At 34.1% G+C, this 27,785-nt stretch overlaps 1 protein-coding gene across 15 annotated transcripts in view; it reads left to right on the plus strand.

Moving 5' to 3' along the window:
• The window catches only part of LOC123541703 (low-density lipoprotein receptor-related protein 1-like), a 113,027-nt gene that overhangs the window by 52,031 nt on the left and 33,211 nt on the right, over positions 1 to 27,785 (plus strand). The window contains exons 38-49 of one of the 15 annotated variants that reach the window (XR_008368546.1): positions 15,068 to 15,147; positions 15,521 to 15,691; positions 17,188 to 17,450; positions 19,011 to 19,246; positions 20,360 to 20,525; positions 20,807 to 21,008; positions 21,329 to 21,442; positions 21,983 to 22,119; positions 22,731 to 22,974; positions 23,647 to 23,805; positions 25,198 to 25,332; positions 25,646 to 27,110. The exons of 6 other annotated variants lie outside the window; for them this stretch is intronic. Coding sequence is in view for 4 of the 9 variants with exons in the window: in XM_053530929.1 (XP_053386904.1) it covers positions 15,068 to 15,147; positions 15,521 to 15,695 (255 nt within the window). In the remaining 5 variants the exon portion in view is untranslated. Of the gene's footprint in view, positions 1 to 2,579; positions 2,916 to 15,067; positions 15,148 to 15,489; positions 16,889 to 17,187; positions 17,451 to 19,010; positions 19,247 to 20,359; positions 20,526 to 20,806; positions 21,047 to 21,328; positions 21,443 to 21,982; positions 22,120 to 22,730; positions 22,975 to 23,646; positions 23,806 to 25,197; positions 25,333 to 25,645; positions 27,111 to 27,785 lie in introns of those variants that run through there. 8 more of the 15 variants (XR_008368547.1, XR_008368549.1, XR_008368548.1 and 5 more) reach the window with 8 other exon arrangements.

Below are 27,785 nucleotides of genomic sequence, written 5' to 3' on the forward strand. Positions count from 1 at the left end.
GCTCATGGCCGCGCGACCGCGCGATCGTTGAGGACGCTCGCTACAGTTTCGTAATTTTTTTCTCAATAATAGATTTTGATGAAATGTTTTGTATTAAAAGATCATGTTATGATGTATTGAACAAATGAAATAAAAATACTAGATCAACAGCTTTGTTTCAACTTAATTTGCCCCTAGATATGTTGCTATTTTAAACATTTTTCAAAAATTCTGTAATCCTAAAATATATCTCAGTAAAGTACAATAATCAGCATAAATTTGATTATCTAAGCATTTTTATAACGGTAAACAATATATCTATTTAAAACATGCTCAGAGGAATCAAAAGAACATGATTTTGTAAAGAAAGGAATACTTGTTCAGCAGACCCAAGGGCTATTTTTGCATATTTTTGTCAGTTTTAAGTTGGTATTTCTGCTATTTTATCGAGTTTCACATAATAGAATTTAATCAAACTCTGCACATACCTTTAGTTATGTCTACCTAATCTAAAACAAAAAGAAAATTGATAGGTCACCATGTTAGATTTCGCTTAAATCAAATTACAACGAGGTGGGGTTTGGCGGGCATACTCTTTCAGTGTCTGAGCAAATGACTTAGAAATATATATATATAATTATCAAACGGCAGATTTCTTAATAAGCGGATTTTAAGGTGTTTCTGAAGCATTTTGATGGCATAGAACGATGAAAGTTTCCGCCCTTTTTTAACAAAACCTATAGCTTACGAATGTACGTTACGGGATTAGAAACAGCTGTTACTCATTGCAGACTTTGAGCACTGGTATAAATAACAGACTCCAGTATATGCCGAATTGAAGCAATTTGAACTAAAAGTACTTTAATTGTATATATTTTGTAACCATGGTGATACTTACCCTAACCTTTAGTCAGTATATTATACATTTTGTACATTAAATGCATGCGAACATACAATAATTTGCGAATTTTTGCCGTACGCGACATTAGATAATCACTTCCTGACATGCGCAGAAGACCGCACCAACTCTGCAGTGAGCTACATGGATTAGAAACACAACCAAATTGGCACGGTGTTGGGGTAAACATCGACCCGTCCGGAAAAACTGTAGCGAGTGCCTTTAAATCTGAGCTAAGCGGGAGGGCTACACATGGGTATTGATATAATCAAAAGTTAAATTGATATAATCAATAGTTTAAAGGTTCGATTCATTGGACTGTGAATTCTGGACTGTATTTTTATTTAAATACACTTATTCTAAACCTATTGGTAGCGTTATTTACATGGTAAAGGTTTTATGTGAAGAAAAAGAGTATTTTGCGTTCTACGTTCACCGTGGAGAAGCAGAATTTTTGCTCTGTGTAGTATCGATTCTTATTATATCAACTTAAGTTGTTTTTGATTGTCAAAATACACTTACTGAATGCTTGCCGGACAATAAATAACTAGAGATGCTTTTGGGAAAAGCGCATGTCTCCCACAACTGCCCAATGAAAAATGACTAGTTTCTCTGGATGGTCTAGACGAATAGATCCAATCAATAATTCAAGGGCCATAATTCAAAAGTGCCTACGCGGATTTGGCTAGTTATCGAACTTGGCCTAGGTCTTATGGTCAAACACATTTTGTTCAGGTTTGGTGAAGATCGGATGAGAAATATTGACTTAAGAGTGCGGACAAGCTTTGTGACAGTGCTGCCCAACGAAAAATGACTTGTTTATGTGGATGGTCTAGATGAATGGATCCATTTTTTGTAATTCAAGGGCCATACTTCCGAAGTGCCTAAGCCGATTTGGCTAGTTATCGAACTTGGCAGAGCACTTATTGGCAGACACATTTTATTGAAGTTTGGTGAAGATCGGATGAGAAATGTTCGACTTAGAGTGCGGACAAGCTTTGTTACAGTGCAGCACAACGAAAAATGACTAGTTTATCTGGATGGTCTAGATGAATGGATCCATTTTTTGGTAATTCAAGGGTCTGGCCAGTTATCGAACTTGGCCGAGCACTTATTGGCAGACACATTTTGTTGAAGTTTGTTGAAGATCGGGTGAGAAATGTTCGACTTAGAGTGCGGACAAGCTTTATGACAGACAGACACACAGACACACGCACAGACTGGAGTAAATCATTATGTCTCCCCCACCACTGTGTGGTGGGAGACATAATAAATACTATTGACATGGACTCTGAAGGATCGAGGGTCAAAATATCTGACTTATAATAGGCAAAGGTGTTTGAAGTTGAATTATATTTTATCTAGCAAGTATTATCTGGAACGTGCACATTTAAATTTTTATACTAACACTTAAACTTATATTATAACCAAAGCACAGTGTAGTAAGAAATATACAAGACGACAAATAGATGTATGTATTTTTTGAAAACGGCCAGAGTGATGTGTACATACTGGATCTGCTTTTCAAAACTTACATCGTGTGATTATTTTTATAAGTGTTTTCCGAACTTAAACTATGTGACAATTTGAAATTTCTTCAACATTAACGTTTATTTTGCGATTGAAATACCTGCTTAAAATCATGCACAAGCACATGAGAAAAATTGGAGACACAGTATTTATTTTTATATTGCTTATTTAGATAACATGTGAGAACTTCAAGATTTATTCGATCGTCTTCTTTTAGCTTTACTGAAGATGCTTTATCCAGCGATGGACGTATTTTAAATCCCATGTACGACAATGAACTACTGCCAGATGCTGCACAAACAGACATGACGAATGATACGCATGATTCATGGCAGAAGGAAAAGAAAAAGCTTGATATGAACAAATATTGATTATGTGATCACTGTGTTCATTTTTCTTCTCAAATAAGAAAAACGAGGTTATGATATATTATCTTTTCTTTGTTAACTTGTAAATATTTATTACGTTAAATTAATATAATCGGTGTAATAAATCAAAATCAAAAACAGTTTCAGTATTTGTTCTTTTGCGAAATCTGCTGCACAAACAGACATGACGAATGATACGCATGATTCATGGCAGAAGGAAAAGAAAAAGCTTGATATGAACAAATATTGATTATGTGATCACTGTGTTCATTTTTCTTCTCAAATAAGAAAGACGAGGTTATGATATATTATCTTTTCTTTGTTAACTTGTAAATATTTATTACGTTAAATTAATATAATCGGTGTAATAAATCAAAATCAAAAACAGTTTCAGTATTTGTTCTTTTGCGAAATCTGGTTATGTCGCATTTTTTGGCGCTCTGCTATTGCGCATGCACAAAATTACTTTCTTCAGTGATAATTCTTAACATATATAATATGATTCAATATCCCGTAATTATCTGAACGATGCACCTTTACTGTTGGAACTCGATACTTCGTACTCGCTTATCTGAAATTCCGCCTACTAGTATATCAAATACATTTTCAAGTCTCGTCCTCAACACACATGCACAGAATTATCTGATGTCGAATGTCGGTTATCTCGAAGTGAAACGCTCGATTCCTTTGAATTCGAGATACAGTATATTAAGTGTATTTTGTATAGCCTTTATTATGACTTTATGGTTGTTAAATCGACACAGTTTCATATTTTGAGACGCTGAAGCGCCGAAACATAAGCGGCAAACCAAATCCACATAAAGTTAGGGACATAGATATCCAACTTAAACATGCTTTTATTGAAGCAATATCGTTAAGTCGAGGCATTTATACTTTGATGAACCCGTTATTATCATTCATGTATGTACGCACGTATACCAACGTTGCATGGAGTAAAACGCGAAAAATAGTGATAGCGCGCATTTTCTTGGTCTGATCATTTTCTGTATGACTGCAGGATTAATTCTATTATTGCTTTAGCAATTCATTTTGTCAAGAGTAGTATCATTAAAAGTAAAAATTTCTAAGCGGGAATATATTTTTTAGTTAATAGGATTACTGTATTTTTCTAGTGTATAAGCATGTGCAAGTTCTTTGATGCTTTATTTAATGTGTGCTTTATTTCTGTACCTTCTTCTTTCAGCCAGATAAAGTTTTTCTCATAGTTCGGATAAGTTTAAGATTTCAAATTTAAATTCATTTTGAAAACTAGTTTCGAATAATAACCTATTGCCTTACCACAACACTGTTATATAACTAATTAACGAAAGTCGTTGTTGTCAAATTTATAATTGTAGTGTGATAAATACCAAGTCAGTATAATCAAAAACTTATGCAATATCTAGGAAATTGGAAATTTGCATGTATTTATTATTTGAATAATCTTGCAAAGGGACAGAAATCAGATAATTCGTTACATTTATCAAATAACCAAGGTTACGTGCCTTATCTCGGTTTAGAGTTCAGATGCGCATGCACTGAACCAGTAGGGCATTGGTTCAAGTGACTAGATATCCAACTGTCTGAAATATGAACCGTGGTAAACACTTGAAGCTCTTGACTGTTTTCATTCTTTAATTCTGACATGTTCATTGAAATATTTAGGTAAAAATAATGTTGGAGTTCAATTATCCGAGTACTAATGAACCGGGCGTCACGCGGCAATTTGACGTCGTAATTGACCGATTACGCTCGTCAACCGTTGTTTATCGCAGACTATACATAGCCTGACCTTCCTCCTTGTTTATCCGACAGTTAAAGCGAGCCATGCTGGAGTCTAAGTTTCGGACTTAATGTGTCCTTTTGGTCATGTAGTTATTCAATTTTTCCTCAATAGAGCCGATGCTAGGGGGAATCAGGGGTGTTGCACATTTAAAACTCTGAATCTTAAAACTCCTGAATGACTCCGTGAAACCGTGTCTGATATAAGTTTGCCTGGTTTCACTATAAATATGCTTCGAAAGAATGTACTTACAGGTTTATTTTATTTCAAAAACATTTTAGTTTTGATATAGTTATATATATTATTCTATGATATTAGAAACATTTATTTTGCATTATCTATTACGTAAAGTTTGTAAAGTTAACTTTTTTTATAGCTATAGAAGAATTATCCAATACAATCATGATCACACATAATTCACATCACATAATATATATTTGATATAGGTCAACATGATCCATGATCAAAATTTGACAATTAATGCACAGACTGAAAAGGATTGTCGATAGCGGAAATATACCTAAAGTGTATAAGTACATGCATAAAAATTGTACCTTGTTGTGACAAATAATTACAGGTTTTTAGATTTGTATCTTGAAATACACAATATTATTCCGCGAAAGAACGAGTGCATATATTATATTATTATTATTATTATTATTATTATTATTATTATTATACCAGATTTATATAGTGCCCTTTTCATGATCAATTTCACGTTCAATGGCGCTTTACATAGTTCAAATGCAGCCACACAGGGCGCATAATTCATCCTCTACTATAGTGCATATTTTCTGACCTGGCAGAGATATTTATAGAAAGGTCATAAATGAGCCATTCTATCATTGAGTTTAGGGTTATCGGCTACATCGTTAGATTTCGTTTCATACCGTCATAGCTGATACGGAAAGTATCGATTTCTTACGAATAAATCCGATATGCACCAAGTTACCTATTGATTTTAATGGTACAGCCTGTACTAAAAGTATCTCCGGTCAGAAAATATGCACTATAGTACAGACACAGAGCGATTTGACCAGAGGGACAGAGTAAGACAAAGCCCTCACGACAGAGAGATCAGAAATCAGATACAGGCTTGTCCGGCTAACTTAGCCTAGCTCGTTGCAAATAGACAGCCTGGTTCTTTAACGTGCCCAGTGTATAGCACTGATACACGCAAGGATTGCCTGGGTTCATGACCAGTACACCTCTAGTTGGGTGGGAAACACTGAAAAGCGTTCCTGAAATTTCCCGAGTAGCTGCCGGGGATCGAACCCCCGACCTCAGGATTGGAAGGCCAGTGTGCAAACCACTGAGCTATCCGTCCACCTTATTTCGATGCAAACATAACAATAACATACGCATCTACATTTAAAATAAGTAAATTGATGGCACCAATCTAGTATTTAGCGAAATTAAGGAACTTCTAAATGCGACGACATACATGAAAGTGACGTCACAAATGACGTCACACATCCGATATGAAATTTGAACGTCAATCGCAAAGGCAAAGGTAAAGGTTGTTCGAAACGCAATCATTAATAATATTTCGTGTCATAATGTATGTTCTCCAAAGGAAACGTCCAGTAATTGCATAAATTATATATCCACATTTAATAGCGCTGATTTAATATAACACCTTCATCTCCAAAAACTTATATTGTTTTAACTGTGCATCTGTTATCATATACATGTAAATAGCTACAGGAACATTTTTGTAATCAGATTAAGTGTCGCAAAACTAATTTAATAAAATGCTTTCTTTTCACCAGTCTCAGTCATAGATTTCCATTTTAACTTGCGCCCGGGCTCACAGTATGCAGTAAGTAGCTCACGTTGTTGGTTATTTCTGATTTTTTGTTGATAAACTGAATCTTATCAAAGGTTTATGAATTCGATATATCAAAGTATATTAGAAACATGAGTGATCTCATGACACTTTATCGTTAAAATTATTTGTATACATGTACAAAAAATAGCGCCTTTCCATGATAAACACGTTCAAAAACGCTTGACATAGCAAATACAATAACTTGTACTGAATTAAGACATATAACGCATGTGTTCAGGGAGCAATATTGTCCATTCTAATATGCTTGTCTCTGTTAAAACACGTTTACGCTAGAAATATATAGATAAAATATAGCAGCGCTCTTTCTTTGTCGCAACAAAAACTTAAACGTCATTATTACGCCCGACGTATAACCACCCATCGTGCATAAATAGTGTTAAAGCACTCTTACGCTATAAATTATTTCTTGAATCAAAGACCGTTACCTTGTAACAATACACATTCTTTGCATGTTTCGTGAACATTGCTCAAGGAAAAGGTTGAAATATGTCACCTTTGGCATATTCAAGGGTCATTACCCTGATGTTATTTATGTAACTGTGCTACTAATAATACTTGTTTACGTTATAGGAACATATAACGTCGCGTTTCATGACGACCTGCTTTTTGTCTGATTTTCTCGATGATGTCGCTGGTGTTTATGTTTCACCCCATAAGAATACTTTCATGTGTTGTGTACATTGATTCTAAACATAAAGCGCAGTTTGTAAAAAAGTCGCCTCTTGCATTATAACTACTCTGTTACGGACAGATGAAAGTTTTAAGGAAAATTTACACGAGTAAATATTAATTCCCTTACTAGTTTATGTTTTGTTTGTCTAGATCTACAGTTGCCTTTAAATGAGTACTAGTATGTATTGTCTATAAGGTATAGTCTACTCAACCGGTCGCGTATACCTGTAAGTGCATAGCTTGGCCAGAATATATGCTTTGGCAAGAGATGATAGTTATGTTCTGGGAACATCCTCTGCTGGAAAAGTCTTTAGTCTAGAATGCTTTAAGGTACACTCGAGTATGCTTTAAGGTGGTGTATGTAGGACATCAAATTAGGTATTGAAATATTATATCTAAACAATAGTCATGGTCCTGACCTTCAATGGAGTTACTCTAGTTATAGTCCTAGTGTAACCCCCAAAACACCAACCACCCAGCGTAGCCGATAAATGTAATATGTCATCAAACTGTCAGTCACATCGATATCCTAATCACTGAGGTATGAAATAGATATTATCGTGTTTGTATGATCTTACATATTGCTACCCAACCAGAGAAGTACATACTGTAAACCAGATACTATCTTCATGTTTATAAAGTATATGAATAAACTGACGAGTGTTTTAACGAAAAAGGCATATATATATAAAATGTTGTATATTCAAAATGTCCAGAAATTGGGGTGCTGATACTGGTGGGTGCTAATGTTTCTATGAATTTTCGTAATACACGCATGATTCTTTGACATGTATGAACATTTAGGCATGGTAATGTATATGTTTCATCTAAGTTTTTAAATGTGGAAACTGACAGATTATCCAAAATGATAAGTTAACATATCAGTGATATCGAACAAACTAACAAAAGCCACCAATACGTTTGACAAGTTGGGACCCCAATGCCCATTCACTTCGTTTGCAAATGTTCTTATTTCCAATGTAGCATTGTACATGTATGCCTGAATACTTGGTAGGAAGAAAAAGTTAATTTTATGGAATATTTATGAAACCTTATTAAAATTCTCTAGAAGTGTAAAGTTCAAAAAGTGCTCATGTATTATTTGTTGTTAAACCGTTTCAATATGTGTGTTTGCGTGTGTACGGTGCGCGTACGTGTGCCTCTGGGTGTGTGTGTGTGTACGTGTGCGTGTGTGTGTGTGCGTGTGTGTGCGTGTGTTTAAAAAATTGAAAGTATCTAAATTAAAAGAGTACGTGCTGGAAATGGTATGAATCTGCTTTCCTTGATGTAATTGCCACTTACAGAAAGAAACGTTAAAATAAGAATGACATTATTATGTTCATATATATGCAAGGCATATGCCTGCGCCATTGACATTATATAGTGTCTCCGTGGTCAAGGGGTTTTGTTTCTCGTGGTCGAGCAGCTTTGCCTTCTCAATCGTGGTCGAGTGAATAAGACAACTTGCTTGAACTTTTAACGATGTAATCTTGAGTATAAAAAAGGTAGTGCTGGTTGTGATGATCTCAAAGCGTACCAACCCCAAAATAGCAAATAAATATTATTTGTTGAAAAATCGCCACTATCAATAAATAAATATATTCTCATGAAAATAAACCCAACAGGAAATATAATTTAATCTGATAATAATATGTTACTCATATAACTAGGTTAATACATACTTGTATAAAACTTTAGGGTGCTAGTTTCATATAATGATAGATTATTTGGTTACCTATTTGTATCGTTTTTCAGCTGTTTTCTTTACAAATATATCGTTAATGCAATTATCTAAACGAGGCTAGGTTGATTCATGTATTGTATGTCAAAGTGTTTGTAATAATAAGCTTCAAATATTCAGAAAAAAACAAAAACAATCTGATGGTAGAGTGCCACCTTGTAGCGGCACAATATATCCCCGTCAACACACACCAACGCTTCAAATACATTCAGTTCTTGAATGTGACATGATTGTTGGTCATATGTACACTTTTTATTCTTACCTCTCATAGCTGATCTATGGATCGCGGGTCGTAATTTCGATCCCCGGGCAAGTCGTATGTTTTCCATAACGATTTGATAAAATACATTTTGTCTGAAATCAATCCTCTCCCACCTCTAATTCACGTGAGGAAGTTGGCATTGCTTGCGGAGTTCGTGCAGTGTCAATACTGATTTATCGCATGGATTTGTAAACTGGAGTATTAAATATTTCTCATCATTTCTTTAACCTCGGGCTTAAAACTTCTGATACAAAGTGGTACGAAATTTGAAATATGAAGATAACTGATATATTTAACTTGCACATGTGAGTAATGGTTATAAATTAAAACGCTTTTAACCATATCCGATTAGGGAAATTCGTATGCATTCACGAAATGAAACACATTTTAAACGAAGTGACATACCATTATATAAAAGTAAAATCATATGCACATTTATGTATGTCAAAACTGCTAACCCATCATTCAGTCATTTGGAAAAGTTTCAAAAATATGCCATATCGTTTATGTTATCACCCAGCTCCAGCAGCACTCCCCCCCCCCCCCCCCCCTCCCCCCACACACACACCAATACACACACAGAAAAAAAAACAGTTTCTTTATAAATGTTTTGTTGTAGAGAGAAAGTACTTTTACGGGGTAATTTTATTATCAGTGTGATGTAGGTATATTTTGCACGGGAAGATCAATATAGATTTCTGTGAATTACATTATACAGTATCAGTCTCCAATGTTTTGTATATCAATCTAGACTGTCTCTGAAAAAAAGCATGTTTCACATACCTTTACTATTCATACATTTGTGCTCCTATTTGATTTCTTCATATATAATTATACGTATACATGTGCATTTACATCACCAGTGGCTGCCCTCTGTTACGTTGTTTTTTTTTTCAGCTCACCTGAGCACGAAGTGCTCAAGGTGAGTTTTTGTGGTCGCTCTATGTCCGTCGTCCGTCCATCCGTCCGTCCGTCGTCAACAATTTGACTGTTAACACTCTAGATGTCACAATTTTGACCCAATCTTAATGAAACTTGGTCACAATGTTACCCTCAATAAAATCTTAGACAAGTTTGATATTGGGTTATCTGGGGTCAAAAACTAGATCACCAGGTCAAATCAAAGGAAAAGCTTGTTAACACTCTAGAGGTCACAGTTTTTGCCCAATTTTAATTAAACTTGGTCAGAATGTTACATTCAATAAAATCTTGGACGAGTTCGATATTGGGTCATCTGGGTTCAAAAACTAGGTCACCAGGTCAAACCAAAGGAATATATTTTTAACACTCTAGAGGTCATAGTTTTGGCCCAATCATAATGAAACTTGGTCAGAGTATTACCCTTAATAAAATAATGGAAAAGTTTGATATTGGCTTATCTGGGGTCAAAAACTAGGTCACCAGGTCAAATCAATGTAAAAGCTTGTTAACACTGTAGAGGCCACATTTATGACTAATCTTCATGAAACTTAGTCAGAATGTTAATCTTGATGATTTATGTCAAGTTCGAATCTGGGTCAAGTCGGGTCAAAAACTAGGCCACCGGATCAAATCAAAGGAAAAGTTAGTTAGCACTTTAGAGGCCACATTTATGACCACATGTTATTAAAACTTGGTCAAAATGTTAATCTTGATAATTTTAGGTCAGCTTTAAATCTGGGTCATATGGGGCCAAAAACTGGGTCACCGGGTCATATCAAAGGAAAAGCTAGTTAACACTGTATAAGCCACATTTATGATCATATCTTAATGAAACTTGGTCAGAATGTTAATGTTGATGATTTTTAGTTCAAGTTTAAAACTGGTCATATCAAATGAAAAGCTTGTTATAACACTCTAGAGGCCACATTTATTACTGTTTCTTCATGAAACTTGGTCAGAATGTTAACCTTTATAATCTTTAGGTCAAATTTGAATCTGGGTTATGTGGGGTCTAAAACTAGGTCACCATGTCATATCAAAGGAAAAGCTATTTAACACTCAAGGGGCCATATTTATGCCATATCTTAACGAAACTTGGTCAGAATGTTAATCTTGATGATCTTTAGGTTAATAGGTCAGGTGAGGGATACAGGGCCTTTATGGCCCTCTTGTTTACACGTAGAAGATAGTCGTAGAGTAACAAAATATGTATAAAATATCTCGCTAAACTTCGTGATAACCAAATGCTACATAGTTTGATGAAGACGATTACTTTTCTCCCTTAAGTTGTTATTGCTTTTGTGTCTAAAATCTTAAACAAATCTGTATCTCAGCATGGGTAAGTGTCTTTAATATTTTTACATTTACTTTTTCTTACTAAGATTAGGTTGGGCTAAATCGAATATCGAACAAAATTCAACATGATCAAATTTCTAGTTACATTTCAATTCAAATAAAGTAAAACAATAAACATGGAAATTCCACGAAAACCAGGTTTTCAATTTCATCATGCCAACAGATTCTTTAAAAAAACGGTCATATTCTATTATACATATATTTTTTTATTATAACTATAACTTTAATTTTCCATTTACTGTTACCTAATAACCTTAAAAGACCTTTTTATTACCCAAAACAAAACTGGAAATTTTCAGTTTGGATAAAATCATTATGCACTGGAACGATTTTTTTTCTCTTTTCGGAAACACTAAGCAGTACGCCGCCTACCAGTCTAGTTTAATCCGAACCCAGCATTTAGTTACGCTAGTCAGACGAAGGTCTGCGGTTACAATCAGATGTCAAGATTTTTGGTTTTCGTTATCATTTTATGTTTTTACAGTTTTTACGAAAAAAAGAGCGAAGTGAATAAAAGTCTTACCTGATTAAAATTGTTGCATTTGGGTTAGTCTATATAGGAAAATGCAGCTGAATACTTCTGTGTATTGGCCACAATCCTTTTAACGTATTTACAAGCTATTATTGTATAAAAACGTCAAAACCTGAAGAAAAATTACGTGTTAACATTGACATAAAGGTATTTATTCCTCGTCAGGAACATATTCTAGTTTAATGTCGTGTAAAAGTATATTCTTATATTATGAAGAAACATGGCCAAATCTCTACTACAACCTTAAATTCTAGTGTATAGAATCTACGAGCTATTATCTAAAATACTACTCTACTAGTTAATATATTATTTTCCTCTAGGCTACTTTCCCTTTTGATGATTAGCAATTTGTCCAGCTTATAGAAATATAGAAACATATATTACTTATGGTTTCTTACCTAGTGACTGATGGTCTAAAATGATTTGTAAATACGTTCAACTTATGAACTCATTTATAGTAAATTTTCCTTAAGGTTGCTTACCTTCTGATTAGAACAAATGATTCGTCGTGAACAGTAAATAACCTCTGAATTAAACAATTGAATAAAGAATAGGCCAACTCACAAATCAGCTCAACAGCCTAGACTCAACCTACCAAATAAACACTAGCTTGCTAATACACTGCTAGCAGTTGACCACAATACGTTCAACGCTCCCACTACCTCAAGGGAGCTTGGATGCTCGTATGATAGCTGATCAATGAGGAACTCAACTTATTTCAATATTTACAATGCGTTCAACGTTCACTCATAAGATAGGTGATCAACGCTGAACTTATTACCTTGACCATATTCCTGCAATCAAACCTTTATTATTTACTTTTAGTAGCCCTCTAGGAAGCTGTGCTTCTTCAGAGGTTATACTGCATAATTAATATATGGCAAAAATTGCAGAAAATATTTCTATGGTGGCATATTTCTGCCAACCACATATCCACTTATTTATGCAGACATTTTCTCTAAAAATGCCACATATCCAGTAAATATCTGGTAAGTGGCAAAATTGCGTGTTATCCAGAAAATAAAGTTAACAGGACAAAACGGCCTGTCAGTGCCCATTTCTGCCATCCATATATTCACATAAAAAAGTGGTTATTGTGAAAGTTTTCATAATATCAAGTTAATATTCGTACCCATATTGGCGATTAACGGTTAGACTTTTCGTCCGCTATACCCGAATTGTAACGGTATAGAATATTGAAACGGGGAGAAAATGTATATGCTGCCGGGTTGCTCAGTCGGTAGAGCACTGGAACGGTATTCCGAGGCTCCTGGTTCGAGTCCCTGTCTGGCTGCACATTTTTCTCATCCTGTGACATTTGGTGCCCAACGTGGGGCCGCGGCGGCATTACACTGATTAGTCTACGGCATTATTACATTGGTTAGTCTCCGATGCCTGTTATTGCTTGATTTATAAAGTACCCGCTGAAATTCGAGGATGAATTTCAAAATGGTGGGGAAAAATGTCACGGAATAGAACCTGAATATTGAAACGGGGAGAAAAAACATGATAACATGTCGGGTAGCTCAGTCGGCAGATTACCGGAACGGCATTCCGAGGCCCCGGATTCAAGTCTTGATTTGGCTTCAAATTTTTCTCACCCTGTGACAGAATTATTGAGTGTATATCCACCTTATTCCGTACCACCACCCCTTATGATTTGTGCCTATTGATAGGATTTGAAATTATAAATTTGCATAATGTTTATGCCCCTTTATGTATTTTCATTTATTCCGTAATGATAGTGGACGATTACGGGATATTGCCAATCATAACTGACTAACTGGCAAAAATCAAGATACCTAGTTAACGTAAATGAATATGTGGATGACAGTAGTGGGCACTAACAGGCAGTTTTGTCCTGTTAAGATGCTTAACTGGATAACAAACAGTTTTGTCACTTGCCAGATAATAACTGAATAAGTGACATTTTTACGAAACATTTCGAGATAAATAAGTGGATATGTGGTTGGCAGAAATATGCCACCATATATTTCTTAAATTACTAGATGTGCTCTTCCACGTAGCCTGGTAGATTCCGGCTGTTTCACTATGAAAATAGCGGTATTTAAACCTTCTGAGACAATCTCTTACCCAAAGTAAAAAAAAAATAACCTCTGAGAAAAGTGACTGAATTTAACCAAATAGGCTTTTAGACTTAATGTGCATTACTGTATCAAACTTCTGAGTTGTAATGATTAATCTGAATAATCCCTTACTATATATTATCAAAATGACACATAAACTTACATTGTTTTATAAAATACAATTGATAATTTAAATTGCGGGTTTACTGTGCAAATGGGATAATATCTTTAATGGGAAGTAACTTAGTCAAGCTTGGAGTAACAAAATTCCATACCAGTACGTACAAGACCGTTGATCTCTACACTAGGAAAGATATTCACATGTTTTAGTGAAATTATTTTAAGCAGTTAACGGTACATTCCATCATATTTTTAATGTCGTTATACATAAAAATCGAAGTACATGCAGTAAAATATCTAGATTCTCTTGGGTGTTTTATAACTCTTATCATGCTGGACATCTGAATCTGCCTTTGCGAGCAGTGTAAATCATGATCAACCTGCACATCCTTGCAAACTGATCATGATCTGCACTGTTTGCCATTCAGTCACCATCTTTTGGTAAGCCCCTCTTTTAACAGTTAATAGAACTATCCAAACTGAATGATGGACAAGTTCATTGTAGAAATTTAGCAGGGTGAGGGTTAAAGTATGATTTTTTTATTGTTTGTTAATGACGTTTATTGCGTAACAAGCGATTCGCAAACTCTTAGTAAATACGTTTTGCTTAAGTCTATCTCCTTGTATATACCAAAGGTTTGTACTTGAAATTTCAAAGAAAATTGAAACACCATTTTTCAAAAGCACAATTGAAACTTCTGTTCTAGGTCTCTGTTTCTTACCTAATATTATGTGCATATGGTATGAAAACTTCTAGTTTCCAGCACACAAGCTGTTTTAGTACAGTACGACTCTACGCCAGAGTGTGGAGCTGTACCCTGTCTAAAAAGGAAAAAGAAAGAAAGATATAAAAAGCATATTAACAAGAAATATTAGAAAAAGAAATATTACAGGGGATGGAAGAGAGTGTAAAAATACTAAATAAGGTTCAAATCGTTTTATGAGATACCTGGTGTCCATGGATAGGTACACAGCTGCTCTTCTTGTGATCGGGATGTATTCTTGGTGCTATGGTCAAAGTGCAGTCCAAAGTCCCTGGCCAAAAGGTAAGAATTGATTCTGTATCTTTCATATATGCATGTTATTCATCAATGTTCTTACTTTGAATAGATCCCTTAGGTTAACAGAAAAGTAAAAGTACTTTTTCCAAGTCAAATACATAGAGCTGTTCACAATTACATATTTGCAACAACAGGACATATCCTACTTTAATAAGCTCGATTGATTGAAATTTGAATTAAAGTGTTTTAAATGTGTTAAATCTAAAAGACTTTTCATCTAATGTGAAAGGATTGATAAGCACTGATAAGCATTTTTAAACCGAAACATTACAAACAATATGTATAAAATCTGTAGAATGTAATAATTGTAAATGATATTTGTTTCAGAACGTGGTCTGATTTTTACAATATTAAACAGATATGGTTGGCGGACTAAAGTTCAACTGCGCCATCTGCCGATGTATCCAGGTTATGAGAATTTCTCGGGTCACGTTCCTGTTGTTAACTTTTCAAAGCCAAATACTCACTTCCTCAGTATCGATGTCGATTACAGAACAAAATGTATCTATAGGTATGAATATCATCTTAGGTAAGTGCCGTTCTCAAACGTTTTCTTTTATCATGAAATTAATGTTGATCGTGCTTTGGATTAATTTAGAGGGTATGAATTGATGAATGTCCTTATGCTTTGGAAGCTAAGATGAATTGAGAATAATTCACCAGTATTAACTTTATTATAGTGTTTTTGCCATCGTAGGATAAATTCACATTTTATCGTGTAGAAACATCTGCAGAATCTAAAGAAATTGTTCAGTGCATATGTTATTTGTACAATCACAAGTCTTGCACAACACAGTTCATTTTTAGCTCGACTTTCCACATAACTCTGATTTGAATTTTGACAGAATTATGCCCCTTTTTCACTTAGAATTTTTTGTTAAATGTTTTGATAAAATCAGTTATCTCTGTTACTATTAAAGCTTTTGACTTGAAACTAAAAATAGTTATTTACTATCAAAAATCTACCCCAGGAGACACAATTCACATAACACTGATTTGAATTTTGACAGAATTATGCCCTTTTTTAACTTTTTGGTTAAAGTTTTTGATAAAGTGAAATATCTCGATAAATACTATCAAAGCTTTTAACTTGAAACCTAAAATACTTGTTTACCAGTTAAGTCTACACCAGGAGAAATAATCTCCATAACTCTGATTTGAATTTGGCAGAATTATGTCCCTTTTTAACTTAGATTTTTTGTTAAAAGTTTTGATAAAGTCAAATATCTCTGTTACTAGTAAAGCTTTTGACACAATTCCCATAACTTGATTTGAATTTTGACAGAGTTATGTCCCTTTTTAATTTGGATTGATTTTTATTGGCAAAGCTCTAATTCAGATTCAAGCACTGAGAAAAGTCGAGCGCGCTGTCTTACGGATAGCTTTTGTCTTTATTCAATTTACTTTTCCTATTATAGTTTTGACATTTAAGTTCGGCGAAAATGGCGACGTTCTGATTTTTCTGTCAAAATCGACAATAAAAACATATTCAGTTACAGCTTTAATTATTTTTCCGAGGATAAGTATGCACACTTAATCGTTGCGAGTATGGACATTTTTTACATTGAAACCAGGAGGCTGTGTAATAGTTTGCCTTACACGTTCACCAACATCGCATGCATGAGAATCTCTTTGTTCGTATGTGTTTTTTTTCTCAGGAGTTTTCCATCTCAAACTACGACAAAAATTAGTTTTATGCAAGACTGAGCATATTTAAACAGTGTGCTTTTGCCCCCCCCCCCCCCCCCCCCTCTCTCTCTCTCTCTCTCTCTCTCTCTCTCTCTCTCTCTCTCTCTCTCTATGTGCTTGTGTGTGTGTGTATGTGTGCGTGTGTGTGCACTTCACACACTTTGCAATATGTATTTTTATCGGGCTGCGTATTAGCCGCGGCTGCTACTCCTGTATTTTTTTTGGTCTTTAAGTTTTGTAAATTTTTACTTAAAATTCTCCCCTCAATATTAGAATAACAATATTAATTTTAACTTCAGTTTCAAGTTTCGATTATACACGACATATGTTAAACAGGTCATAGTCGTTGGAACAGGCTACACTAAAGATATGAATAGGAGCAACATGGAATGTAAACATATGCACGTAGGGGTGTCAAGAGAAAATATCCAAGTAGTAGTAGATAGGCTGTCGCACACGGTGTACTTGACCGATTCGGCCTTTCGATGGATTGTAGCAGCACCTGGTCAGAAAAACAAGACCGATATGGATTATCATAAAATTATTGCTGACACCCATCTGGACAAACCTGATGATTTAACACTTGACCCACTTGAAGGGTAAATGTTACGTCTCTTCTCATTCTACATGTCAATATATTGAAAGATATTGCTTCATGTTAATACCCAGAGGGAGTTAAGGTATTAGGCCCATAATAGAGTACCTCCTTTTTGAAGAGTATTCAATTCTTACCATAAACCTACTTTGACTGCAATTTCCAGGGGGCGGGGGGGGGGGGGGCGTAGGTTCAAGCCCCACTGAGACCAAACTTTTTTCCCTTATTTTCTTTCTTTTCTAGTAAGTTTTTACTTCTTTCAAGACTTGTTATTGATTTATTGTACAAGAGTGGGAAAAAAATCATTTGATATGCGATTTCTTGCTATTCAAAGTGATATTACCTCTGAAACAGAAGGGGTAGAGTTAGACATCCTTAAAAATAATGACTTACATGCGGTAAAAGTTCTCTATTCTGCCTTCATTCTTTATATTACATATTGTGGAAGAAATGTAGGTAGGTTTTACTTCTGCCCCAAGGTTATTTTTGAATGAAATGAGCAAAATTAAAAACAAACCCCCAGGATGCGGCCTTAATTTTTCAATATTGGAGTTGGAATTCTGTCTGATTAAATCCGTTTACTCGAGGCAAACTAGAAAAAATGATATAGAAAGTTTTCATTTTAAGTTTTTTGATTGTTTACCAATAGTTTAGTGTTTCTTTCAAAAAAAAATAAAGAAATAATGAATTCTCTGCAAACGTTTTGGATAAAGGCCACCACTTTGAAATTTGTCTCTACTTGAGCTTTAGGAAATACCATAAATTACACAAAATTTAAAAAAACACGGCACGGTAAAAGTTTTTAAAAAATTGCATATAAGTGCCAAGCACGGTCAACTGTAAGAACATACCAAGCAATTGCCATTTTTAAACATTACTATTAGGGCCTAATACCTTAATATAAAGTAAAAAATTTTTTTCATTTTGGTCATAATCGCTAGCTTATTATATTAACAAGTGAAAGAGTATTGCCGTGGCAATACAGAAGTCCCTTACCTGTGAAAACGTTGTTAGTGTGCGTCCCTTGTGGTTGTTGGCAACATATGCAGTACTAAGATAATCCATTAATGAATATAAAAGTTATAGAGCGGACACTGCAATAGTGTCCTTGAAATTTGACCTACAAGCTTAAGTATATCATTGCATAATTTACATATTGTTCTCTATTAACATACCAAGATTTATGAACCTAGCTTGAATATCTTTTGAGTAACTGCAGAATAAAATTTGTGGACGGACAGACGGACGGACGGACGAACGGAAGGCTTTTTATAGTCTTCCGAAAAAGAGTTCGTTCAGGAAATAGCAATGGAACGTAGAAAATCTATGCCAATACAACTAAATATAAATATGTTTTCGAAATTTCAAACGTTATACTTTTGAATAAATGTGCAGGTTGTAGATTTTACTACGATCTGTTTTAACAGATTTGTAAAATAATTTAAAATGTGTTTCAAATGATAAAAGTATCCCATTAATGACGATTCCATGTTTAAGTTAATTTTCTTAATTGTAACTGAGTCAAAAATTTAAAATTTATACTGCATGTATCTCTTTTGGTCAGATAATGGAAAACATCCTAAAATAGAACGTTCAGACTTAAAGGGAAGGAGCCGGCAAACGATCTATTCGAAACATTTAGAGTCACCACTCACTCTTGAGGCAGATATATTTGAAAAAAACGGATTTATTGGATTGATTCTAAACAAGAGTCAATATTGTCAACAACCTACACACACCGGAGAAGATGTCATATCGATCCAGAGGATTCCAATGTTATTTGATTTGGCAATATTTAGGGTAAGACTTTGCATTAATGGTGTCTTAACCACTAAATGGATTCCACTTTGCGCTAATGATGTCTTAACCATTAAAATGATTCCAAATTCATTGTGCGTTGATTTGGCTATATTTAGGGTAAGATTTGCGTTGATGATGTTATATCGATCGAGAGAATTCAAAACTCCTCTTTAGTTAGTTTGGAATTATCTAGGGTAAGACTTTCCGTTTAGGATGTCATATCAATCAAGAGGATTTTAAACTCATTATTTGCTATTTTGAAAACATTTAGGGTAAGAATTTGCACCCAGGATGTCATATCGATCGAGAGGATTCCAGACTCAATGATAATTGATTTGGCAATATCAAGGGACATACTTTACGTTAAGGATCTCATATCGATCCAAAGGATTCCATCGCAATGTTTATTAAATTGGCAACTTTCAGGGTAAGACACTGCGTTGAGCATGTCAAATCGATCGGGATGATTCCAAATTCCAAATTCGTTGTTTGTTAATTTTGCAGATTGAGTATCTTTAATATTCGAACTGGCAATATTTGGTATAATACCATTTTTGTAGTTTCTCAACCACAACAGTTTCTTTTGTATATAAATAGTTGATACAACTTGCGTGTTTCATGTAACGTTTCAAAAGTATGGATGTAATTATAAACCAATGAATGACAATTTTAAAATCATTTCATATCTTTTAGAACAATCCTTGTTTTTTAAATAATAGTTAGCAGAACATTGGTAAATACCAGTCCAAATGTGAAAAAGTAATATGTATTTATATTTAAATTTGTTGATATTTATCTATTCTACATAGATTGCGAAGCAAAACCTTTAAATAATATCTATTATTCTCAGTATTGCATTTCTGTTGGTATCCACCGTCACGAGGTACGAAAGAGCAGCCATTAGTAACTGTTTCAACTAAAATGCCGAAAGCAATCTGGTAGTAACAATCTATACAGTTTTTGGTTTGATAGGTTGCGCCAACGTCACTTAGCTCGCAACGAGCGTTCTACAACTGGGTTTCCATGGAAATATATATCATATTGTATTATATTTGACATGAGAATTAATAGATGCACTGAAAATGATTATTTATGTATGAAATACTTTTACAGGAGGTTATATACATCAGTGATGTTCGTAATGGTAACGTGTATACTCTACACAAAACCAAAGGTATACATTTGGGTAAACAAGAGTCAACAACTATAAGAATTTTCCCAGAAACTATCTATGTTCTAGCTGTATACGGAGATGAAAATCAACCTCTGAAAGATAAAGGTATTTAGAATAATTCGTCTATTTTTGAAATTAAGTAATAAAGGAAATGTAGTAAAACATTGAAATTTGCACGAACATTACAGCATTCTTTATGTCTAAAATAAAATTTTGACAAGAAATCTGACCTACGAAAAAAACTCAAGTATTTTCACTACAAACGCATATATGTAATAATGTACGTTTGACATTTGAAATTGCAAGCACTGTAAAACAGCTTCACTCTGTAATAAAAAGTTAGATGTGAACACTATCTCGCCATTGTTGTACAATTTCTTTTAAAGAAATGTTATGGACATATTCATTAAAAACCAACAACGTTATGTGCTGCAAATGAGACAATGAGGTAGTGAAGTACACATGAATAGGATTTCCAAAAGTCACTGTGTGGGCCTTGAATAGACGAGAAACAACATTTCCAAATAGCAATGCTAGTGGAAGAAGCAAAACATGATTCAAAAAGTTTAAAGGACTAACCCTCACACTGTAAGCGAAAAATAATGTTCTCTCCAAAACCATAAAATGTGAGTACTTTGAAAGTGACTACTGTAGTGATACAATTTTATTGACATAAGTTCTTACAAGTTTGCAGCCTATAAAACAAAATGACTTTACATAGCGTTATATAGAATACGTACATACTAAACGTTTCTTTGAGGAGAAACCTACTCTTTAAGTTTTAATTACTCAATGTGCAATTTGGCATGATAAGGTGAAGGCATAATTCCCACTAATGATGATTCTAATGCATCATTCAATTCATCAAATCACAAATCATCAATGCTGAATTTATTTCTTTATCATAGATTATTGCGCCGAGAGAACTGGGATCATTTATGTATATCAACAAATTCTGGTGCAGAATACGTATGTTCTGAGGGATACAAGAAACATGAAACCAGTGGCAAATGTCAAGATTGGTACTGGAAACAAATCAATCAAGATTATTACGAACACTGCACTTTTTAAAATCTTTATCAATATGCTTTTAAAATATTCTAGATAAAATTTTAAGAGCTTTCTCGAATGGAAAAAGTGGAAAACCCTAAATTGCCCAACACGACAAAAAGCGAAAGTGTTACAGGCTTGGTTTAATCGAGCCTGTTCATGTACGATAGTAGTAATGAAAGCTACCGTCTACGCCTTCTAGTCCAGGGGTGAACAGAACTCAACGTTTACACCTGTTATATTCGAATTCTTATGGACGAAACCATTTTTCGATTATTGGTCATGAAGTGTCAAAGCTAAATTACATCTGTGCATTCCAATAGTGTTTCGCACTTATCTTTAGTAAAAACGGCGAATACCTTTGCAGGTTATAGTTTAGGTAAAGTTTTTATTTGAAAGATGTATTATTGACTTGTTACGTTTCCTTTGTGTAGTTCAAAAGCTCCTTTATACTGAGCTATATAGATACTCCTGATATCATAGTAAAATCATGTTATTAATTATCTTTTAAGAATTGAATGAAGGCTTCCTCAAAGCAATTGTTGTGGCGGACAGGACTCATATCTGCTGAACAGACTTTTGCTCATTTGCACAAACAGAGTACGATTACGTGTGCAAATTTACTGTAAACAAACAGTTTACAGCCACAGTGAGTATTACATGTATTAATGCGGTATATTATTCCATACGATTTACATTATAATCCCGACGGTTTGAAAAACTTCATATATTATTTTAGAGAAGCTATCTCATATTGAAAGCGTATAGATGAATACAAAATTCAGTGAATTTCCTAGAAGTGAAGAAAACTAAAATATATATAGACTAGTTGCACATATAGTTTAGTTTAGCTTAGTTTGGTGCTTCCTATTTTCCAATAAGTTTAAATTTTTATACTTTTGTTCTGTACTTATGCAGTCCTATGTTGGTGCAAGGCTAATTGTGAAGGGGGGTATTTTATTTAAACGTGACTACTGCAATTCTAATAGATATTCGCCCTTGTTATACAACATTATTTATGTAGTCAACATATTACTGTTGTTCTGTTGGCAGAGAGCCGAAAATCCAACCTTATATACACACCAGAATAACGATTATTCCACAATACAAGATGTCAATATTAATGTCTTAAACAAAACGTTTAGCTTTTGTCAAATCTTAGCGTGTTGATCTTCTATCCACCTTTTGATGACTATTTTTTTGTGTCTAATGTTTATATTTAGATTTCCTTTTTTTGTAATGTCATCATATTAATTGTAGAGTTCGCCTTCCCCAGCAAGAAGAAAGAAGAGACAATTTAGGAGATCGCTTTTGCCAACTGCAAATACTACAACGGCGAGGCAGAGAAACAGCGCAACATCGTGGCATACAACTTCTACAATAACTATGACAACAGCCATGTCACACTCTTTATCAACAGCTTGGTCGCACAGCATTTCGTCAACGAGTAAGTTTCGACCAGCAACCAAGCCAACGGTTGTAAAGACAACAATACCGCCTACAGGTACCTCTTCATTTGCTATGTTGAACTAAGCAGGTCAAACTATGTTAGAAATGTTGCAAAGTCCTACATTTTTGCAATGATACTATAGCTGTATAATATACACAAATATAGCCGATTCGTGATAGATAAAATGTAAGCTTTGTGTGCAAGATGGTGTTATAATAAACATCATGACTATCGTGCTGAAATATGGTAAGCAATTTGTGTATATGCTTAAAATTTAGTTTATTCAAGTACTCGGTGAAAGTCTCATAAGTTATACCCATTAACATGCCAAAAAGGACGCGGTGTACCTGGCGTCTTTATCAGTCAGGCATTTTATTCCGATTAAGACTTTTGAAGCGTCGATTGACAATAAAGATAGAAACAAGTACATTATAGTTAAACATAAAAACATAAACAGACATGTAAACAGATTGAATATGATTTAATATTTATTCATTTATATTCGTTTTGTCCAATTTTGAGAAATGTATTAGCCTTATATCAATATCAGTTTTATACTCTTGGTAACTGCGTTATCCATTTGTCCGGCCATACAAAAGTTTATCATGATCTCCCCTACCGACGTTTTCATTTGTTTAAAATAAAAAATTTCCTCGAACGCGGTAAAGGTTTTGTGTAATAGAAATGTAGCGGTACATTTATATTGTATGAACATATCTATTTCAGAAGCACCAGTCCACTTCATCAAATTGTTTGACATGGACATGGAGAATAGAATCTCCTTTTTCGCCATAGAGGGCAATACAATATATAAAAGACCTATAGATTTGCCGATTGAGAACAATGTAAAGGAAACAGTCGTTAAAACGACTGGAATTATAACTGGTATTTTAATTTTGTATATTTAGATAAGTTTATTTCTCAAACTACTAGGTGCAGGTAATACGAAAAATGTATTTTATTTTATTTAAACACTTTAATCAGGTATCGAGCAATAGTACAAGCCCGCATGTTATATTGTAATACGGTTACCTCAGACTCTTTATCCTAAGGGAGAGGTACGATCAGACATTTTCTTATCACACAGTAGATTTGAAGTACCGGCAAATTAATAAAGAACATTTAAGAGCCCCTTAGCCTGTTCCTTCAGTGTTTTGACATAACCGTCATATGTTTGTTCCATTCTGGTCCTTGGGAAGTTGAAAACAAACATCCTTGAACGAGCTTTCCCCTCACTTCATTTGATTGCACCAATAAGCTTTGTGAAACGGACTCTTGATCGTATGATATAAATAAACTAGGCCACTTACAATACATATATCTTGACTACTAAAATAAGTTATGGACATAAAGCTTTGTGTTATTCTATAGATCTTGATTATGACGCAGAGGATGTTGACAATTTGTACTGGCGTGAGTCTAATACAAATAGCGTGTGGGTTGTAAATGTTGTAACAAAGGCGTCCAAAGTTATTTACAACACAATTTCAAATCCCAAAGATATCATAGTTCTTTTAAAACTCAGGTAAAAGTGTCAAAATATTTTCTCTTATTATATTATAATCAGTTAACATTAACATAATCATAACAAAAAGCCAAACTGCTCACTACAGTATCAAAATGCAGGAAATACAGACCGAGGACAGGAAAAGACAATAATGATAAAGCTTAAATAAATTTTCACAGACTGAAATAAAATATACAATGTCCAGAAATGAAATAAAAAGTTTTCAAATTATCAACAGATATTTTACAGAGTTGAATTATGTGAGTGTTGAAATATTTTGTGATATTTTAAGACCATTGAGTCAATTAAGCGTTTATTGATAATGAAGTCTCAATTAAGCCTTTGCTAGATGGCGTAAGAGGTGTTCATTGGCGAGATCTAATCTAAACCCAAGTTTGCCTTTCTCCTTGTATTGTTGCGTTCAGTACATCCAAATGATTTAGGATCTCAGATGAGTTTTTAGAAGGTCTCCGACATGCTTCAGTCATACATCATTCAATATTTTCACAGTGAAAGGGAATTAATCATTGATAAAATAAAGAAAATTTTGTTAACATTACTATTTCAATGTAATTAGACTCTTCTTATCTTTATTTGGAATATATTGTAATGATCATAGGAACATGTCTAAAAATCAATGGTCATAGAAAGTTTGAATTTGTACATTTAAATTCTATTTATTAATTTTTTTATGCGAAATATTGGCAGTGCTCACATGGCCGTATGAGGTTTTAATGTTATACCATTAAATTTGGCTTACTGTTTTGTAGAATGTTAGCAATGATAACAGGAACGAATAGAGACATGTATATTAAAACAATGACCATGGACGGTGTAAATGTTAAAAACATTACACGTGGAAGACAGATGATTTCCGCATTTACATTTGATAGTCGCAAAAACTTGTAAGTACATTTTCGCAACTTTACTTTACATTTTTACAGAAGAATCTTAATAGTGTTACACCAAATTTATATATCACAGATTTCACTGCTTTATCAAATAAATATTTTAGACGAAAAACATGTGTAAGTATGTCACAAGATATCATTAAAATTTAACCGTTCTCTTACTGTTTACAATATAGATGTGTTAAGGTACATACATTTAATTTTCTATTTACATTAATATTATTTAGACAAGAAAACTTTGTAACTGTGTGATATGCTTTTTATATTTATGTTTAATATTGTCCATTTCTTGATCTTATCTTTTAAGGTTCTACTACATTGTGGGAAGATACATGTACAGTACATCATTTAATATAGAGAGTACAAATATAATCCTCTATGACATTTATGTTTCAATATAATAGTGACAGTATTAAATTATTTTAAGTGTATAATCTTTGATCGAAGTTACATTTTACATTCAAATTGTTTTAGTTAATTAATTGATGGGAGAAAAAATCATTTAAAAATAATTCATTAAGCTTTTATGAGATGATACGTTATATCGGAAAAAGACGTGATACAACAGCCCATAAGAATATATAGTGGTAACAATTTCAAAAGTATGTATACATAAATATAATTTATATAAGATGCAAGAAAGTGCTGTTTCGTACATGCATGTTTTACATAGAAGTTTGATAGGTTTGATTAGTAAATATTCGTCAAATTCAAAAGTAACATTGCTTGCATTTTAAAACAGTCACTAAAATTACAATCAAATATACCAAATACAGCTGATTTACTTTATAGAAAACCCACATTATATTTCAAAATAAACAGCACAACACGACTATTGTATTAGAGACATCATAACGAGATTAGTAAATGGGTAGTTTCTATAAAGGTGGTATACAGAAGTATATACTGTATCTATAGAGTTTTTGCCAAAATATAACAAATGTTATTATGGCATTACGATCTGTTAGATCTGTTTTTTTTGTTAACCTATTCAACTTTACGCCCTTAGTGAAGTGAACCAAATTTAGACATAATATAATAGATTCTTTGTTATTGCTTTAAATACCAAAACAATCGAAAATCAATTGTGTCTTGATTTTCTGTTGTATTTTCATAAAAATAATAACTGATTTAACAACCCATTCTTCTAACTAATTTTGCACCAGATGACGTTACTTTGTTCTACCAGTGCATTATTCAATTGTGTAAAGCGAGTGTTCTGCCTAGTACAGACACATTGGAATGTTACGAGACGTAGTGTCATACACACACTAAGTTAAGCGGTCTTTGACAGTTCCTGGAACACATGTGCATTATGTCCCTAATGACTGATTAAATTCCTTCAGTGTGTCATCAGTCTGATTTCTATTCCTGATCATTTGAGAATTTTTGACGTTCATTATGTGGAAATGTGACCGAGGAGGTTAAACTTTAGAAAAAAATTATGATCAATGCTGCTCCGTAAGAAAAACTGCAATTTTAAATGGATTCATAAAGTTATGCATATTGTAGAATAATAATGACAAATACAATCAATCCTATTTGGTGTTTCAATAGGTACTACCCATTAAGAAGACGTTTCCCGTTTGCCAGTTTGCTGTCATTTACTTGTGAATCACTCAAACACCTGTTTGCCCTCCGTGACCTCGGTACATGTCTTTGAAGCTTACCGGCATGTCATTGGGAATTGAGCGTGTACATTTCACTATGGGAGGGATTTATCGATAAGCATGTTGCAAAACACTCGGTTAGGACAAAACCAAAATTTTGTTTGTTTGCCGCTTTACTTGTTTTTATTTCTGTTCATTAAAATATTTTTGATCGAATTTGTAGTCTTGCTAATGCTTTAAAATCCATAAAGAGTGTCCTTAATCGGCAAAAATTTCTCATAACTTCTGTTTTCTTAGTACAGTTTCTAAAATAAAGATGTAATAGAATCGTGCTATCGGTTTGCTTTATCGTGTTATGCACTAATGGATTAGTCCACTCAGTCTGTATAAATGAGTTTGTTGGTTCCAGCTTTTATGGTGGAAGGAGACCCCGAGGTGCCCCTACGTGCACTATGTCATCACGGGCAGGCACCTGGGTAGTACCATCGACCTTCCATAAGCCAGCAGGATGGCTTCCCAACTTGAAGAGTTCGTCTCTCTGAGTGAGACTCCTAACCTAACCAGTGTTCCTGGGTTCTGAACCAGTACACACCTTTTCTTCGCAAGTAACTGCCAACTTCCCCGCATGAACCAGAGGTGGAAGACTAATGATTTCAGACACAATGTCGTTTATCAAATACTCACGGAGAACATACGCTCCACCAGAGGACCGAACTCACAACCCCGAGATCTGTAGACCAACGCTCTTAGACCAACGCTCTACCTACTGAGCTAAGCGGGCGGGCAGACGATGTTAGTGGCCATGTCTGAAGATATCAGAGACATAAATAGATACTT

This window comes from Mercenaria mercenaria, chromosome 19, assembly GCF_021730395.1.
Source record: "Mercenaria mercenaria strain notata chromosome 19, MADL_Memer_1, whole genome shotgun sequence".
In the NCBI taxonomy this organism is placed as follows: Eukaryota; Metazoa; Mollusca; class Bivalvia; order Venerida; family Veneridae; genus Mercenaria; species Mercenaria mercenaria.